At 32.8% G+C, this 20,155-nt stretch overlaps 1 protein-coding gene across 1 annotated transcript in view; it reads right to left on the bottom strand.

The window, feature by feature from the left end:
• The window catches only part of LOC149575351 (Cation efflux family protein), a 71,806-nt gene extending 55,288 nt beyond the window's left edge, over positions 1–16,518 (bottom strand). The window contains exon 1 of the mRNA XM_089815118.1: positions 16,182–16,518. Within this exon, the coding sequence (XP_089671244.1) occupies positions 16,182–16,365 (184 nt within the window). The 5' untranslated portion in view covers positions 16,366–16,518. The remainder of the gene's footprint in view (positions 1–16,181) is intronic.
• Between the last annotated feature and the right edge of the window lie 3,637 nt (positions 16,519–20,155).

The following is a 20,155-nucleotide window of genomic DNA, read 5'->3' as shown; positions in this document are numbered from 1 at the left end:
AACACCATGCCAAGACCATGGACAATACCACCCATGGGCACTTCAAGATCCAAGATCCAAAAAACCATGCATTCGACAAAGGAGAGGTCCATGATTGAAGGACACATGCGATGTTAGAGAGTAGAGGAAGGATGGGACCCGCAAGTTGATATTCGTTGCCTTCTAACCAAAAAATACCTAACTCTAATAACACCGTTGATCGGGGTGCTTAAAGACAGTTAGCAATTCCATAAAAGTTCACCAAAGGGCATGTTTTACCAAAAAATTAAAGGAATTGACATGCGCTTCCAAAAGTTGTTGTACCTTGCACCAATAGAAACATAAACCGAATGAGAGTTGGCGTGAAAAGGAATACAGCAAGGCCCAGTAAGAACATCGTTGACTTGTACCATGCATATGTTGTGAGAAGTGCAAGAAGAGGACGCCAAAAAAAAATCACCAATCCATCATGAGCAATAACCACCAAACCACCAAATTGCCATTGATCGAAACAAACATTCATGCAAACATAAAAGGCGTTGGAGCCAAAAAAATATGCATACAACATGGAGATTTCAAAGAATGTTGACCAAGGCGGAGGGTCCCTAGGAGCTGATTTCATGATGCTAGGCCCAAGATAATGACACAATCAAGCAAACAATAATCAAGCACAAAACAAATCTTAATATTGTTGCCTCAGTTTGTGTGTCCAGTGCAAATTTTATTTTATTTTTGCCTTAGATTTCAATAGCGTCCAAATGAGACGTATTTTATATGGAAATGGGAGTTTCCGAGCACTCTGAGCTCAACGGTGATGTCCATTTTTGCTCAAAGTGCCTCAAAAAATAGTGACCCCTAGATCTAATAAAAAAATGTTGAAAGCTCGAATCTAAAAACCGATGCCAAATCTCTCAAGAACAGAATAGGGGCATGAAGATCTAGAGCTCTGATACCATATTGAAGTTGATAAAAGATCAACCCCATAGCTCCCAAGAATCGACTACATGCAAACACCTGTCATAGATAGAGAGAAGTAAAAAACTATGGAGGTAGGAATTGCCAGATCCAGAGATGAGACATTCTTAATGAGCAAAAAGATGGATTGCTATAATCAACAATGAATTAATCTCAATTCTCAATCGAGAGATCGTCCTTATAAAGAAGATCGAAACCCTAAAAAGATCTAACCTAGGTTGCATCAAAATAATTAATAAAATAATTAATTGATAAGTAGGAGGTAATTTCCATACCAAGTCAAATTGTGATATTGCTTTCAGGAACTATGTGATTTTGAGTCAAACTCATTGACCCATGTTTCATGAGTAGTGATTCAACTTGAATCCATCTCTCATGAAAGTAAATGGAACACTTAGCACTCATTGGTTCTAGGTGATGCTCACAGAGGTGAAGCACCGAGACTTCCCAGGAGGTCACCCATCCCAGTACTACTCCAGCTTGAGCACACTTAACTACGGAGTTTCCTCCATGGTTAAATCCAAAGCTTGCAAACCCATTTGCAAAACCTTTACCAAGTGTTGTGCCTTATGAACCATTCATTAGAAAGCCCCTTAAGCTCATCAATTGATAAGTAGGAGGTAATTTCCATAGCAAGTCAAATTGTGATATTGTTATTGCTATCAGGATTTAACTGTGTGATTTTGAGTCAAACTCATTGACCCATGTTTTATGAGTAGTGATTCAACATGAATCCATCTCTCATGAGAATAAATGGAACACTTAGCACTCATTGGATCTAGGTGATGCTCATAGGGGTGAAGCACCGGGAAAGTTTAGCTTAAACAACTAGAGTTAATTAGGAAATATCTAATTACGCTAATAGGTAGTTGGAATATAATCCTACAGGATTCAAGAGGAGCCTCAGGAGGGTTAGGCATGATATGGAATCCTAGGAAGATAATCCTAGAATTAATAACCACGAATCATAACTGGATGGGTTATAAAATCAAGAGTATCAAGAAAAATCTCCAAATTATCCTAATAAATATATATGGACCAACATAAACTACAGATAAGAAACACTTATGGGAAGAAATAAGCATTTTCATTAGAAATTATCACAATGAATGCATACTAATAAGTGGGGACTTTAATGTTGTTATAAATTTGGATGAAAAATATGGGGGTATGCAGCACATCTCACAAGCTTCTATAGACTTCAAGAGGTGGACAGAACAAAACAATTATTAGATATTCTGACCAATAATGGAACTTATACATGGAACAATTGAAGGAAAAATTTCACCTACATAGCTAAAAAATTGGATATATTTCAAAAACATATTAAACAACTTTGACTGCTCTAATAGGTCTGCTCAAAATAAGATGTTAGAATCTATCCTGAAATTGGTTTCTATAGTAATAAATTTCTTAACAAACCTCTATCTTTAAAAGAGGACAAGGTTGCTCTCTTCAGCCTTAATCCTAATAAATCACCATGACCAGAAGACTTTCATGCTTTCTTCTACCAAAAATGTTGGGATATTACTGGTATAGACTTATGGAAAGCTATAGAAGCCTCTAGAAATGGTGGATCAATATTAATAGAGATCAACAATGCTTTCTTAACTCTCATTCCCAAAAAAGTTGATTCAGAAGCTCCTGGGGATTTGAGACCTATAGCTCTATGTAATACGATATATAAAATCCTCTCTAAAGCATTAACTAGACAACTTCAATTTATACTTCCTAAACTTGTACCGAAGCAACAAATAAGTTTTGTACCTGAAAGATCCATTTTAGATGGTATAATAATTATTCAAGAAATAATACATTCTGCAACTAAGAATAAAGAGGCAAGTATGTTTATGAAATTAGACATGCATAAAGAATATGATATGGTAGATTGGAGATTCTTATGTAAAATATTAGAAGCCTTCAGTTTCTTTCACCTATGGATCAACTTTATTTTCAAATATATATCAAATCCTAAATTATCACTCCTCATTAATGGAACCCCGAAAGAGTATTTTGATATTTCAAGAGGTATTAGATAAGGAGATCCTTTGTCACCATTCATTAAAAAAACTTAGGCAGAAGGTAGAATCAAAGGCAAAACTGTTATTGATAATATTCCAAAAATTACTCATCAACAATTTGTTGATGATACAATTCTGCCAAGAGATAGCTCCATGGAAGAAGCCGAAAATTTCAAAACTATAATTCATCGATATATAGAAGCATCTAGTCAAAAGGAAATGCAGACAAGTCAGAAATTTTCTTTATTAACACCAAACCTGAATTAGAAAACTAGATATGCAACATTATGGGATACAAAAAAGGATCATTTCCATGTAAATATCTAGGTATAGAATTAGAAAAAGGTTCGGGACACGATAAAGGATGGAGTAATATTTTGAAAGAATGGACAAGAAAATTGGAAGTTGGAAAGGAGAGTGACTACAAAGAAGACAAAGTTACAAAAATTAAAGCAATTCTTTTAGCTAATGTAAAAAAATGTATTAGTAAACTTATGGGGGACTAAAGTAAGCATTATAAACACCTATGGAAAGAAAATGGGCAAGATATGTGGGTTTGGAAATCATTAGAAAACATAGAATTGGACCATGGGGAAAAGAAGATTTTTGAGGGTATATTTTGACAACGAAAGGTTAATCATAAGGAAAGAAGACATAGACTCATCTGGGGCGCCTCCAAAGATGGAAGATACAAATTCAAACAAGGATATAACCTAATCATACAGTCACAAAGATGAGAAGCTATTAACATGCCCCTTAAACTTTGTTGGGACACAACTTGCCTACCAAAAACAAAAAAATTCCTTTGGGCAACACTTCAAAAGAGGATATTAACAACAGATAAACTTAGAAAATAGGTATCGAGGGACCCTCGAGATGCTACTTATGCAAAAAAGAAAGCGAGTCGACAAAACATCTATTATTTCAATGTTCGTATGTGAAGGAGTGTTAGGAATGGCTCTGACAAAAGCTTTGATGGACATACCCTCAGCATGGCAACCTTGAGTGCCATTTGATAGGTTGGCCCAAACTTTGGAACATTAGCCCATCTATTCTTATGTGGGAGATCTAGAAAGAAAGGGACAGGTGTGAGTGAGAAATGAATATTGCATCACTACTTAACAAAATAGAAGTATGTATAATAGAAGTTATGGACACTCATATAAGGAAAACAATAAAAGAGGAAGAAACCTTCACATAATGGGATGGTGAAATGAAAAGAAATTGGAGCAAACTTATCAACCCACCACTAGTATATAAAAAGAACAATTAGGAAGTAAGGAAAATATGTAAATGAGAATTGCCACCGAGAGGATAGTCAAAATTGAACTTCGATGGAGCATCTAGAGATAATCTAGGAAAATCAGGTATAGGATGTATTTGTTAATATGGATTCTAGAAAAAGGATCACTAAAAAAGCCAAACCGATGGGAATTATTATGAATAATTTAGCAGAACTAGAAGCCCTACAAGAGTGACTTCAATTAAGTTAAAATTAGGTATTAAGAAACTAATAATAGAAGGGGACTCTCAAATTGTTCTCAATGCCTTAGGGCCCATTTGGTTGCTGGAATAAGACTTGAATAGGAAGAGAAAATTAGAATATTTTTATATTCACTATTTGGTACCTCAATCAGAATTGGGAATAGGAAGAGATATTCCAATTTTGCCCCTAAAATGAGCATATGTCTATGCCAAAAAATACTTGTTATTGGAATAGGCCATTCCTATTCCCAATCTATTTTTTTCAAGTTACATAATTTTTTCAAATCCATTATGATTGTGTGTACATAATTTTTTCAAGTATTATCATGGAGACTAATTTTTGTGTGTTTTCGTATATAAATGAACATATTTTACTAGTTTAATGAGCTAAATTTTATCATTTAAAAAAAAAAATTTAAAAACATTTTTATTATTATATCAATTTGTTTTAAAAAGTGAAATAAATTATATTTCTCATTAAATTTAAAGAATAAAATAAAAATGAAAACAAATTACCTTTTTAGCATTATTGAAAAAATTAACCAAAAATCAAAAAATTTAAGGGAAATATTTTGAAAAATATAGAACTTAACCTTATTCCTATTCCATTTTTGTACAACCAAACAATGTATTAACATATTCCTAATCGAATTCCAGGTGATTGGAATTGCCTTTTTCTATTCCCATTCCCATTCCATTTTTATATTCTAGTTTTCTATTCCTATGCCAGCAACTAATGAGCCCTCAAGGAAAAGGAATACCCCTAATTGGGCGTTGAATTTGAAACTAGAAGAAGTTCTTAAATTATTGGACCTTTTTGAAGAAATAAGAATTTAACATATATTCCAAGAAGGTAACCAAAAAGCAAATTAACTGGCAAACAAAGGAGCAGATGGTGAGGATATATTAATATATCAAAATCTATAAATTTTTGATTTAACATAACCCTTTAATATTAGTATATCTTTCCATCAATCAATCCTGATCATTTGAAACAACTACTCTTACGAGCTTATAATTTGAAACAACTACCCTTATGAGCTTAATTAATAATTATTACCAATATCATAATAAGTTATTGGTAATCTAGATGACAAAATCTTGTTTTTGATTATGCATTTTAATCATAGCAAATTTGAAGCTCTTCTAGATCATTTGATCCTGACTCCCTTTATAAAATCAACGTCTTTGTCCTTAGTTTATTATCTGTCACTTTAGTCATAGTTTTTTGGGTATTTGTCTTAGAGTTAGTATGGAGATGACTATTGTTGTTTTTCATGCCCTGGAAACAAGAACTATGGTATTTAGGGGCAATGTTAAGCCTAAAAGGTGGAACGTAATCTTGAATCCAATGGACGATTTGTCCAGGGTAGTAGTTAACAAGGTCTTAGGCGAGCAATTTTTCAATTATGATTTTACTTGGTGCACCAACAACTCGGTAATTGGGTCTTTCATTGCGTGCTTGGCTAGGGCAAACATACGTCGTGATGAGATTATTAACTTGTGTCGTAATGTTTTTGATCCTACTTGGCTAGAGAGATTAGAGCATGTTATTTTTAGTATCAACAATCAACAGAGGATTCCTCTTCCTGAGGTTTATATGAGCCACACGCCTAGTATTTTGAGGAAAGCAAATGTCTATAGGTGGCCTATTCTATCTATTAGGGATAATGTTACATTTTATCAAGCTTGGCCAAAGATGGAAGCCAATATCAACTTTCTTCTGCACTGCAAAGGGTTCGTCAAGGAGAAAAATGTGGGATGGCTTCAGAATTACCTGAATCTATACTTTGCTTACATCGAGCCGGAGGTGGAACTAGACAATCTGGAAAATGTGGAATTTATTCATCCCAATTTATTCAAGTCCAGCAAAGAGAAGATAGCTTACGTGTTTCCTCTAGGGTGCCTGGTGTCAAATTTAAGGAAGCCTCATAAATTATTATGGTTTGCGTACAAGGACGAGGTTTAGACCTTTAATGACTAGCATTTTTGTCAGTAGTTTGGTGGTTTTTTTTGGTTCTCAGTATTCTAATCTTTAGGCTATTTTTGGGTTATGTTTTCATTAGGTCCTCATTTTATCTGTCAGCTATCTTTATTTTGTATCTTTTGCATCAATAACCCCTTTGTATTATGGGGACATATGATTCCTGCATTATAGATGTTAGTATTCTTAGTTCTAGTAGGGTTTGAATATCGTCTTTAGCTGCTCGCTTTCATCACACTTGTTAGCTCTGTTTGTAAAATTTCATCTATATACAATACAACTTAGTTTATAATCATTTGCAATACATCTTGGTGTGGTTGTGGTATTTGACATTCTCTATTGATGTGTTTCTCTATTTCCCTGATATCATGTTTGGAACAATTTGATTATAGGAAACAGAGCAATTATTGATCAATTATTTGGTCTTATAATAGGTAGGAGCCTAATCTGGATGTTTTGATAGTATCCATTAAAATTAGACGGTTTTTTCATTTCCTTGTATTAAACGTTGGTTTTGCTTAGTGGATCTGTGTATCTCGTGTGGAGCTCTCAACTCTTTTTCTTTATCTCATTTGATAGTATTGTAAGCTATTGAAACTATAGCCCACAATTTCATAATTTTAGGTTATTGCTCTCTAATCTTTTCATTTAGTTCTTAATCCAAATAAGAAGTATGAGCAATCGCTAAAACAAACATTGAAACATACATTTAAATCACTAAATTAGAATTGGAAATCCATATATATATATATATATATATATATATATATATAATGGGACTTAGCAATTAAATTATGCATTTGCTGATATTACTAACATCTCAGTTTTCAGAAACAGATTAGCAGGTAAAGGCAGGAAAAATCTATCTTCTCGATGTTTCCCCCTCAGAATTAAGGAATTCAAAGATTAATCTTAAAACAATTGTATTTACTAAATTGTAATGAAGCAATCATGATGTATATAAATTGGGGTATGCCCCTTTATAATGTAAATTGTATAGAACGAAAGTCTCGAGCAGACTGAAGGTTTTCTTCTTCGTTCTTTCCTACCAATGTCCATTTGAATGGGGATATTTGAGACACTAGTAAATTCTTATTTTATTTATATAATTCAAAGTCTTCGGTTGTTTACCAATAAAAAAAAAAACTCACGTATATACATTAGAAAAAATAAATATGGAAATTCATAATAAATATACATAGATCTAATTGGTTGAAATTAAAAAGGTTAATCCCTAATTATGTAGAAGTGATTGCAATAGTATTAGCCTAAGCAAAATATAGTAAGGAATCATTGTTTTTTGTTTGGGTTATTTTTAACATTTACTTTTATTACACATCAGGTTGATGGTAAAAGTTGAGTAATTTTGACTTTTGTAGTTTGAATGCATCGATTGATTGTTCATTCCACCATTAGCGGAAATGTCTCCACATTGTATAGATGAACAATTTTGACTTTTACAGCTTGAATGCACTGATTGATTGTTCATTCCACCATTAGCAGAAATGTCTCCACATTATATATGTATACATATATATACACGTGTCTGTGTGTGTTTGAATTAAGTGTTCAAATTCAAAAAAAATATTTGAATGGTAAGTTTGATGTTGTTTTAGGTTTGTGGTATGCTTTCCTTCAAAATTAGGGTTAGGTTATAATTTGGCTTAATATATAACTAGCAGTTGCACATTTTTGTGCTTGCAATGATAAGTCGATAGGTGTTTACTAATAAAATCATATTTTACATATATTTTAATATGCAAAACTAAATTGTAATTAATTTTCAATATATATATATATGCTTAGTTTATCATATATGAATAAAATGATTGTCTAAAAAAACTCCACATAATAAATCTATTATGAAAATTTAATAAGAAAAAAATATAACATATAAAGATAATAGAAAACTAAAATAATTATAAAAAACTAAAAATTAAACTAATAAAAAATTTCCACGATTTAATAAAAATAATTGAAGCGTATAGTCGGCAAAGAAAACTATTCAGGAATAGGGATGACAATTTTCAAACAAGAAAAATTATTTTTGGGAGCAAAGTTATTTCATTATGATGTAGAGTACCCGTTGATTGTAACCAAGGAACTAATGGCCTTGGAACCTTTTGTTTAAGTTGTACTAAGGTCTTCGATGCCCTCTATCTTTGTAATAAGGTTAAAAGAGCCAATCGCTTCTAGATAGGGCATGCTAAAGTAAGCGGTCTTGATGGTCTACATTGGTCAACGACCATCCTAAGGTGATGAAAAGATCATTCCATGTATCCAATATGTGTATGAGTTATTATGAACCACTTACAACTAATTTGGCAACAATTTGGTTGCATATGTAAGTCAAGGTTTTGTCAAAGTTATCAATGTTGTTAAGTGCAAGTTGACAACATTTGAACAAATACACTTGTAATGGCTAACCAATTCAATTGGTGGTTGGAATTGGTCCAGTGAAGATTATTTAAGGCACTTTTGGTCTAAGGAATATAAGGAGAAATGATTAGGTGAATAATTTGAGAAGGTTGTTTTGTGTAAAGATTTTTGTAGAAAACTGTCATCTCTACATCCATAGTGGATTGAATTAGATTGCACTTGGTAAAATATTTTCATGACATGATAGAGTAATGAATAAATTCTCTTTTTCTCCAAGTTTGAATTCATTTGGTTATTTAGGATGTGGGATCAGTTGATTCTACTAAAACTAGCCAGAATTGGTGCTTAAACCCTAGGTCCTGACTCAAAATGGGATTTGCCTAACATTTTACCTTAGGTTTTGGCCAAATATTTGGGAAATGTTAGGTTTTTATGCATATTAAAATTCCCAATTAGTTTCAAAGCAATCTAATCAAATGGAAAATTTTAACATCAAGTCATAGACTTGGCATCTCTATGTCTCAAGCCTAGGAATGTTGCAAGCAAAGGTGTAAAAGTCACTTGAATGGATTGGTGAGTACCCAAAGTTGGTTTGGGACAATTCAATTTGATGATACATAGGTGTTCCAAACATTAGTTTGATTAGAGAAGTTGACTAGTGAAGAGTTTGGAGAATAGATTAGTCAAAGTGCCTAAAAGGCCTAAATTGAGGGTTTTAGGGTTAGCCCAACAGAGACAAAACCCATATGGGAATACAAGATATTGTGAAGAATGTCCAAATGGGTATTTGAAATAGGTTTTAGATAATAACCTTGTTCAAGAAGTTTGGGAAAGAATCCCAGAAAAACAAAACCAAAGGCCTAAATCTACTAGGTCTCCTAGTAGGTCTTTTACAAGAAATGTTTGGAGTTCAAAAACCTCAACATAAGTGAATGATTTTTGTTGGGAATGGAAAAAGGATAGGAAGGGCACTCAAGGCATGTCCAAAGTAAATGTGATTCAAAGATCCTTAGGTGTTAGGTATGGGATTGAAAGGGGTTTATCTTAAGGGCAAGTTGACATTAGAAGTGTGTCTCCAAGAAAGGATGGATCAAATTGCCTAAGGAGTTGATCTAAGGGAAGGGGCTAAAGAAAGTCTTAGGAATACTAGAGAAGGGCTAAGTGCATTGTGTCATTGATTGTTGCCAAGAATTATAAGGGTTCCTTGAGAAAACAAAGATCAATCCTAGACTCTACATCATATTAGCATTAGAGCCAATAGTGGTGTTTGAATACATTGCATGTCAACAGAAGGACATACAAAGGCTACCACAATGTCTCTCAAAATAGTGAAACAACAAGACCTAGAAGATATGGAGCAAAATCTAAGGGAAGAATTAAAAGGAGGATGGGAAACATAACTCAAGAAATGGAAGAAAAAGATGAGGGGTAAAAAGAACAAAGGAGTCAATATAGGAGATGTCTCAAAGGAGGAGACTCAAGATGAATGGAAGGAGAGACCCACAAACCTAGAACTGCTAGCTAATAATGCTATTAGAGATGCACATACAGAAGGTGTTGAGGCCAAAATGGTGGTACCTACATTTGGTGGGAAGTTCAATGGAGATGAACTAACCAGTTGGAAAGAAGCATTGGAAAATTATTTTGAGTATAAAGAAGCGGATGAAAGGAAGAAAGTCAAGTTTGTGAAACCCAGACTAAAGGATTCTACTTTGGTTTGGTGGAATTGTTTGAAAGTGAAAAGGAGAGACAAGGAAAGAATTTAATCACCAAATGGAGCAGAATGGTGACCTTGTTGAAAGGGAAGTTTGTGTCAATGGATTATGAGACCCAAGTCATTAAGAGCATCGATGTGTCATTAAGGGCATTTTATTATTCATGTATTTTCTTGGACTATTTATATCATCAGTAACTATACTCCAAGATGTATTTTAGAGAATAGTTATCAAACATTGTTTTGCTTGAGCTACAAGTTTATCATATATCATCACTGAAATTGCCACAAAAGATACTTTCACTGACTATTCCTGACTTAACCACTATCCTCTTTGTATGGACAATGTATCTATTATTGATTTATTATACCTTTGGTATGTGTGGTAAATCAAAACTTCATTTGCATGTACTATGATAGACCAATACATATGATTTGTTCCTTTAGTTGTTGCAGATAAGTTAGAATTAATGTTTTTATTGAATTGTGTCAAGGTTGTTTTTATTTACTAGAAAATTGGCATAGTTGAATTCCATTAAATTGAAATTGATCCAATTATTCCTAAGAGATTTTTGGGAAGTCTCTAGTTGTTTTTAATATATTTAAGTGTTTTTATTTCAAGCATTTTTGGCCTTTTTGGCAAAAGTGACGTTATGTTCAAGGAAAAAGAGTATTTCATGATCAAGCTTTGGTGAAATTGGAATTTTGCTCCAAATTATTTTGGAAACAATTGATCATTTGCTCGTTCTATTTGATCCATTCATCAAATTTTGTGGTAGTGACTTGTTGGATTTGTGTTGTTATTTACTCTCTTTTGTGTCGAGACATTTGATTTTGCAGAGAATTCATTTTCTTCTTGTTATTTTCATGTGTTCCACTTGGTGTGAGGCAATGTGTTTCATATCTATCGAATTGATTCATCTTTTGGAACAAAATAAAATGATTTAGTTATGTGGCCTGAGAATTAGAGTTTCCCAACTATTTCATTGTATTTTGTTGCTTGATTAGGTTTCATGTTTATGTTATGTTATGAAATTTGGAAATTATAAATTTGGTGGTATTATATTGCCCAATTTTTTTATGTTCCTAGAACAAGAGTTTTAGTAGATAAAGGTATTGTTGGGTATATTAGAATAGATGGATTTCAGTTTCGTGGTTTGGTTGGAGTTTTATTTTCAAGCATTTTTGGGTTCGCCTCAATTGCATGTCTTCTAGATTTGTTTGTCGCCATGTTTGACATGATCATACTATTGGATGTAGTAGTATTACATGGTTGTAGTAGGATCATACTATCAAAATGGATTGAGGACATTCCAGGTAATAGGTATCCTATTCCAAACTCACCCATTTGTTAATCAAACAATGATTTTTGTACTTTGTTAATTTTTGTCCAAATATGGATTTTAAGTGCATTTGTGGTGAGCCTTCCCCATGTTCTAATGAGTTGTTTGATTGATTTTATTAGATTCAGTGCTCTTGCAAAAGTGGGCAATTGAGCTATTTGGTGTTTGTGCCTTTATTTGAATTTGCTTAGCTTGTATGCCTCGAGTGTTAGGGAGTTAACTTGTTCTCTAGTTATTCCTTGGTTATTGGTGCTTTTGGGATCTACGTCCTTGGTGTAAATCAAGTAGATAATATGTTTTATGCTCACCTCCTAGATGTAGGCTAAGTTATGGTGTATTATGTTCTTGGTGTAGACCAAGTGGGCACAATCTCTTATTCACGTCCTTGTTGTAGACTAAGTGGACAAGTGTTTTGTTTATATCCTCGATATGACCAAGTGGATGATCGTATTGTATTGGTCTCCTTTTGATGTTGATCCATACAACTAGGTGTGCTAAAGAGGCGTGGGGAGTAGCTCCTTACGTGAACCTTGATCCAAAGGTGGTTGAGTTCCTTAAAAAGTTAAAGCATAATACATAGACTGCATCAAGGAGTTTCTTAAAAAGTGAAAGCATAATTAAAAGGAATTGGGTATAAACATTAAACAAGATGAATTGGTACTACGAAAACCATTGAATCCCAAGCCCAAGGTAGATGTTACTGGGGAAATGTTAAATCCCCGGAAGTCATGAGTTACTCGTGCATGAGGTAGGAGATGTCTATCTAGCAGAGGATTTGCACCAGACGTGACCGTTTTTTGAATTAATTAATTAATTTATAAATCACATAATAGTTGTTATGTGATTTATAAATAAATAAATAAATTTGAAAAACTGTCACGTCTAGTGCAAATCCTCTGCTGTTTAGCCACGGGCCATGAGGTAGATGATATTGCACCCAAGATTTCAATATTGGTTTATTCGAGTAGGGATACTCCCTATGGTTGGTACTATTTTGCCTAGGTCCAATAGTACTTTGTAGTACTCTGGTTTATTGTGATTGTGTTGCATTGTATTGCACTTAGGACATTGGTCAACGTGTCGAGTATTCTCCATGAGTTATTGCATTATGCATTCATGTGGGCACATTGGATCACTATAGCAATCTTTATGCTTATGCATTTGATTCATGTATGTGTGTATACCATGTATACCTTGTGTTTGTGGTCGGCTTACTATCTTTGCAAGCACAATGGGGTAGGCCTAAGGGTGCCAAATGGTAGGATGGTGTTGCAAGTTACTACTGGAGAACGATGTGGTGGTGGACTTCTTCCAAAGACAAAGTTCGAGCATAATGTGTTCATTGTATCCTTTGTATTTCATTTCAACAATTTACATGTAAGTATTTCCTTGTCTACTTTTGTCATTTTTGTTGGGTGATAGATTGTTTAGCTAATGGGCTTGGAAGCAAGTGGATATTGTTGGGGACAAGTGACATTTGTCCCTAAATTACTCTCAAACTTTAGAGATGTTAACTACTGACCCTGCCCAAATTTCCATTTGATAGTGTTTTCCTTATTTTCTTGATAGTTTTCTGTTAGACTTATGGCTCTTGTGATATTGCTATTAGGATTTAACTGTGTAGTTTTTGAGTCAAACTCATTGACCCGTGTTTCACGAGTAGTGATTCACACAAATTCATCTCCAATGAGTGTTGAGTGTTTCATTTATTATCATGAAAGATGGATTCGTGTAAATCACTACTCATGAAACATGTATTAATGAGTTTGACTCAAAAACTACACAGTTAAATCTTAATAGCTATATCACAATTTGACTTCTTGTAGAAAATATCTTCTACTTATAACTCTTCTTAATTTTTACAAATCATTCTTAATAACTAAATTTTTACCTCCTCATTAAAAAAAAAATACATTACCACATAAAAAATACAATACAAACTATATAAAAAAATTCAAAACATAAAAAATACAACAATTACATCATCGCAAGTCCAGATCTAGATCTCCTACTAAACAAATCTAGATCTAAACAATGTAAGGAAAAGTTAAAAATATAGAAAAACAAGCATATAGTCCCTATAGAAAGAAAAAATATAGTAAAACAAGCATATAGTCCCTATATATAACCTTTCTAGAAACTTTTATAGAACTGCCTACCTTTTGTCAGCTTTTAGAAAGTTTTGACACATTCCATAAAACAGCATATAATCCCTAAAACCGTTTCTATAAACTTTTATAATGTCTTTTGTCCGACTCTAGAAAGTTTTTCTGGATTGCATGCTGTCCTCTATCGAATTTTGTAATCTTAAAATTTGTCCTCGAAATTTTTAACTTTGAATGTCATCCATATATCAAGACAACCGCTATCATTTTCCCATTCTGCACATTCTCAGTCAGGATTCCAACACCTTTTGCAGCGGGTAACGCCCCCCTCACGTTTCCGCATCTTCGGAAACATTTCAATCAGGCGGAAAAATGACAGAGTTGCAGGATGTCTATAAGATTTAGTACATTCACATGATATTAATATAACACAAACAATAGTCATATCAAACTACGAGAACCTAATTTATTTTTTCGAGGGAATAAGGCTTAGGGCACGCTGAGCCGTACAGTTAACGGACTCCCAAGCATTGATTAGGGCACGATGAACTCTATATTTAACGGATTAAGCATTGATTAAGATCAAACTCTTTGAAACAGAGTACGAATGTTTAGAGCTCCGGAAAATTCTTAGAAACTGTGGCTAGCAAATAATAGAGTGAGAATGAGATTTTAGAATTTGAGCAAATAATTAAAGAGCAATTGAATCGCTTCAAAATTGAACGGATCTGAGATTCAAGATTCAAAACCCCCTGTTCCAAATTGTTTCGAGCCTATCATTGATGAAGCGAAAAATCAGAGACTCCAGAAGCCTTACAGATCACCACAACATCAAAGATTCCCCGAGCCTTTCTACCGCGTTTATTTAGGGTCCGTTGGGTCTGTTTGGTTCGTAGAAGATGACAGAAATTGGCTTTTTCAAAACTCGGATTTGAAAATTTGTGCATTTGTTTCAAAATTTGCAAAATGGAATTAGCATACATGACTTCCAATTTTGCCTCAAAACCAGGTTTTCCAACTACCTAGTAGCAAGCAGGAATTGAAAATCAAAACCTGGTTTTGTTTTTTAATAAATGTAAAAACAATAGATTGGACTACCCAAGCTTACGCACTTCACACGCATCTCTCGAATGGCACTTCACATGCATTTTCCGACTGAAACAAACAGTTTTAATAAAATTTCAAAAATCGAAATGAAGATATGCAAAACCAATGGTTCTAACTGATTATCTAACTGGAAATTCCATGCAGGAAGGATGACTCTGTTTTCCCGGTTGTAACCTGGCCCATGCAATCAAATATAGTCCTAGAAACATTCTTTTAAAGAATGTTTTCACTGTCGACAAGTTTAGCCTAAAAATTGTGAATCATTTCATCTCATTCACATCTACAAAACAACTTCTCGCTGGGGATTTCTTTCCATTGAAATGGTTCTAAATTTGAAGGTCTAATTGTATCTGGCATATAAAAAATTATAGATTTGACTGTCTAAATTTATGCTTTGTGTTTCTAGATATGATTGTTTAAATCCAGAGACAAACAGACTAACCTCGAAAATTGTAGAAGATTATGAAAACTTAATGACACGTCTAAATTTGCCTGAACCTGTTTAAACTTATCTGATATAAAAATACACGAAATCAAATCTAAAACATGTCAAACTATGAATTTCTTTCCATTTACCATATATACTTTAAATTTTATATCTCAGATTTCGAAAATATATCAAATCAAATCTAAAACATGTCAAACTGTGGATATATTTCCATTTATCATAAATTCTTTAAATTTTATATCTAAGATTTCCATCTTCTGTATATAATCACAATTTCACATGTTTGAAATGTTTCTAAATTTAACTCTCCGTATCTTTAAATGTTTCTAAATTTGACAGCCTAAATTCATAACCGACAGTCCAAATAAATCGGCTTGAAATATTCCTAAATCTGACTCTCCATAGCTTAAACGCTACAGAATTTAACAGTTTAACAGTTTAAATATAATCTGATATAGAAAAGAATAAAGATTCAGACTCTACAAATTTACCTAATATACATAAATACACAAAATCCGATGCACAAACATGTAGAACTAAATATAAACATTCAAATGACCAGATCAAATTCATCAAATACAGAAACACTCAGAAACTGATACCTACTGTATGCAAAGAAAAACAGGAAAAACAACAAATACCTTTAGATTTTCCTTTTAAGTGAGAAATATCAAGACCGTCGTACTTGAATCTAGAGGCGTCCGGAAGCTTTTCCAAAAGCTTGTCCCGAGCAATACAGAAAGAATCTCTCCTTCCCTCATTCCCTGCCTCAATCTGTATTCTGCCTTCTTCTAAAAGCGGAGCTCCGCCCCAATTCTCCCCCATTTCTCTCTCCACTCTAATCCGAACCAAAAAAATGTCTAAATCTTACTATCACATTCAATTTATAGCAACGTTAAAATGCATAGTTGAACCACTCGTAAAATGATCTGCTGCAACAACAGTCACAGACCAAATGTAGCTGTGTACTTCCTCTGCAAGAATACGAACCGCCCATTGCCATTAAATACGGACCACGAGCTAAATATTTCACGGGTTAAGAAGCCAGCTCAGCAGGGAGTCGTGAGGTCACGATCATATGGGAAGAACCTGTCAGACGTGTTTAGCCTGTCTGTCATGTGACCGACGGCTTATTGCTGGTTCCCAGCTTTATCTAATAACACGTGGCAGCGCTATCCAATTTGGTGGTATCGAATTTGGTGCTGGCTAACTTCTAGGAAAGATCACAAAAATAAAATATTTAGCCAATGGGTATTCCTTTTGGTTGGATTGTATTCAAAATTTAAAGCGAATTAAATAATATCATATATTTTTTCAATGCAATGATTAGTGTTATAGGAATTAAAAGATTTAATAATAATAATAATAATAACATTAAAGTGTTTTCAACTATTTTATTACAAGCTCGCGACTTACGACAAATGATTGCCAAATTTTTAAGGGTTTACACGTACACTGTTTACATATATTGTTTAAATTATTTTTAAAAAGATTTGACTTGTACCTAAGAGCATTTATTATTGTATTAATGAGAGTTTGTTTTCTTATGAATATTATTATTAAATTCTGGTACCAATATCATAATTTAATTTATTGTATCATTGATGATTTCTAATTATATAAAAATACTAATTATATTATGATATTTTAAAATTTTATTTACACTAATTCTTAATTGTACGAAACTATAGAAAGATAAATTGTTTTTTGATGGAGGTCATTCTTAAACAAGTTTTCGGTACCCGATATGGGTCCACACGTGGGCTCTTTGTGAGTCATTCAACTTCACCAAAGGGCTCATTGACATAATAATTATATTATATTTTTTATTTTAATAATAATATTTAATTAAATTAGGCAAGAGCCTACAACACAACAGTAAAATTGTGAGCCTCTTACTTAGGAGGTCTTGGGTTTGAGAGATTAATAAATAATAATAATAATTAATAACAAGTAATTAATCTTGGCTTAGCCTCTTACCTACCAAATATATATATTCAACTATTTAAATATATTAAATAATTGAATAAATATTAATTAGAATCAAAATTTATTTTTAATGGGAGTTGACTCTGTAGGCAAGTTAGTACCCATGTTGATGGTCATGAAATCAAGCCACAACTTGAATCATACATGTCCTCCATTGTGACCCCACTGATTCATAACTCTAGTAAAAAGTATTTATTGATAAAAATAAATAAATAATTAAAAAATCATTTTTATTAATGAAGAATTTTGTATTAATTATTTTTTAAATATTACAATTATTAGAATATAAATTTGTAAACATGTTTATATAGATAATAAATTTCATTGTGAAGAATATTATTTTGAATCATAATAATCCAAGTTCAATTTATATTTGATTTTCAATAATATGTAATATTGTGTTACTTTTCATTTGGTTTCATTCCCATTTTAGAAGACTATTTAGTGTGTTTATACATTGATAGAGAACATAATTCTTGTAAAAAGAATTAATCAGACTATTTGCAATTAAACTTTTACAAATTTTACCAGTGCAATAATGTCAGTCTCAATGTTGATTAATCTTTGTAAGGGATTGTCAATGAATAAATAGAGGATTTTTACGTAGAGATCTAATGCTAATTTTGATTAAAATTAATGCAATTACCAAGGGAAATAGACTTCTCTAGATTATTGAATCATTTGAAGCATAAGGAGGAGATCTAAATCTTTTCTTTGAACTAGGAGGGGAAGGCAAGGAACTTCATTCAAAGGATTTAGATTTTAGGGGAATATATGGTGAAGATAAGATTTGGGAAGCATTAATTATACTATTAGGCTGTAGAAGTTCAAAAGGCTCTTTTCTCTTCCTTACTATCCTCCAACCATTTAGATCCATCTTATCCTTGTAAGAAGGAACAACCTCAATGGATTCTTTATTTGAATCTTTCTGAACAAGGGGTGACATAACTTGAATTTATGATGGAATACAATCCTTAGACATTAATTAGGGTTGATGAGGGGGTTGTGAAGTTGGAGATGTGGATCAAACAAAGGTTGATGATAGATGGGAAGCCCAATTCTTCCTAATTGGATAATCTCTTATCATATCATCTTGTTGGCAAAAGAAGGCATTGGGTTTGTTTAAATAGACTTTTGGTTGGCAAAATTTAAAACCATTGTCAAATAACTTAACATTATCATATAGTTGGTTACTCAAATCTATCACAGTAGAGGCTTGTGGGCGATCCCTTAGACTAGCAAATTTGTTGGTTTTGTTCTTGGACTTCATAACTTTACCAAGTTGTGACACAATATCCTTCAAAAGGTCAAAAGGCAAGGCTTAAAAATGGGAACTCGAATCCACATTAGATACCGAGATTGTGAGGGACCTTTAGGATGGAAGTCTAAAATTCCATGCTTGGAGGTATCATATCTGGCCACATATTACCCAAGTGTCATATTGCAAAACAACTTGAACATGCTCAGGAGATTTAAAAGTACAAGATATATAACCTTTACCTAAGCCTCTCAAGTTTTCAATCTCCCATCCTTTATTTTCCTAGTTAAGTATAAAAAATCTACTTCCATAGAGATTCCCCTTTAAAAAAGTAACGTATATATGTGTAGGCAGTCATAGGTAGAATTCATTATTTCATTAGGGAATGCAAATGCTAGAATTTTACCTTCATTTTTGCTAGCTTCATCGTCCATGGCCTTGTTGTCTTAAAATTCTAGCATTTGCATTCCCTAATGAAGTAATGATATACATATGACTGCCTACACAGATCTGTTATTTTTTTAAAGGGGAATCTCTATGGAAGTAGATTTTTATAGATGAGCTAAACTTAACTAGGAAAATAAATGATGGGAATTGAAAACTTGAGAGGCTTAGGTAAAGGTTATATATCTTATCTCCACTATTCACCTTGTTTCCATTCAAAGTTTTATCTCCATTATTCTACTCAAAACCCTCTAGTAAACCTTGATTTGAATTATTTGAATCCACTGGAATATTATCCATGAGCTCCTTTTTGTGGCCTTCTTCAGTTTGATGTGCCTTTGATTTGAGCCTTATGGATCGAGAACCCCTTTACAAAAATAGGCTAAATTTTTTTTAAAGAAAAATCTCTAGTCATGTTTCACAAAAATTAGTTGCTCAACATTCAAACTCCCTAGCACCAAAAATGTGATGCCCTTAAAGAGATAGACTAGTTGGAAAACTCTTCCAGTCATGTTGGAACAAAAGCAAAAACTAGGAGAAAACCTTAACAAGAAGCAACCTTCAATGGAAAGACAATACATAAAGTAGGCATAATTTCTTAAAATACATAAATATTTAATTGGACAGATATGAATGTCATCGTAAATATCTTTCAAGAAGCCAACATAATGTTAAAGTAACAATGTACATTTATTATGATGTATGTAATGTTGTATATGTCTTTAAGCCATTTATCGAACTCATACAAATTTTTTAATTACAAGAATGTGTATATTGATGATAATTAACAAGGTGTGATGAAGAGGAGCAAATCAATACAATAAATTAATTTTTGTAATGACTATTCAAAACATTAATTAATCTAAGAAAGATAAAGATAAGTAATTTTTTAAAATAATAATAATAATAATAAGTATAGACAAT

The sequence above is a fragment of the Cupressus sempervirens genome, chromosome 2 (assembly GCF_028749045.1).
Source record: "Cupressus sempervirens isolate cs-2001-9-10 chromosome 2, ASM2874904v1, whole genome shotgun sequence".
In the NCBI taxonomy this organism is placed as follows: Eukaryota; Viridiplantae; Streptophyta; class Pinopsida; order Cupressales; family Cupressaceae; genus Cupressus; species Cupressus sempervirens.
The sequence above is the reverse complement of the archived record's forward strand: the minus strand, read 5'-3'. Positions and strand labels throughout refer to the sequence as shown.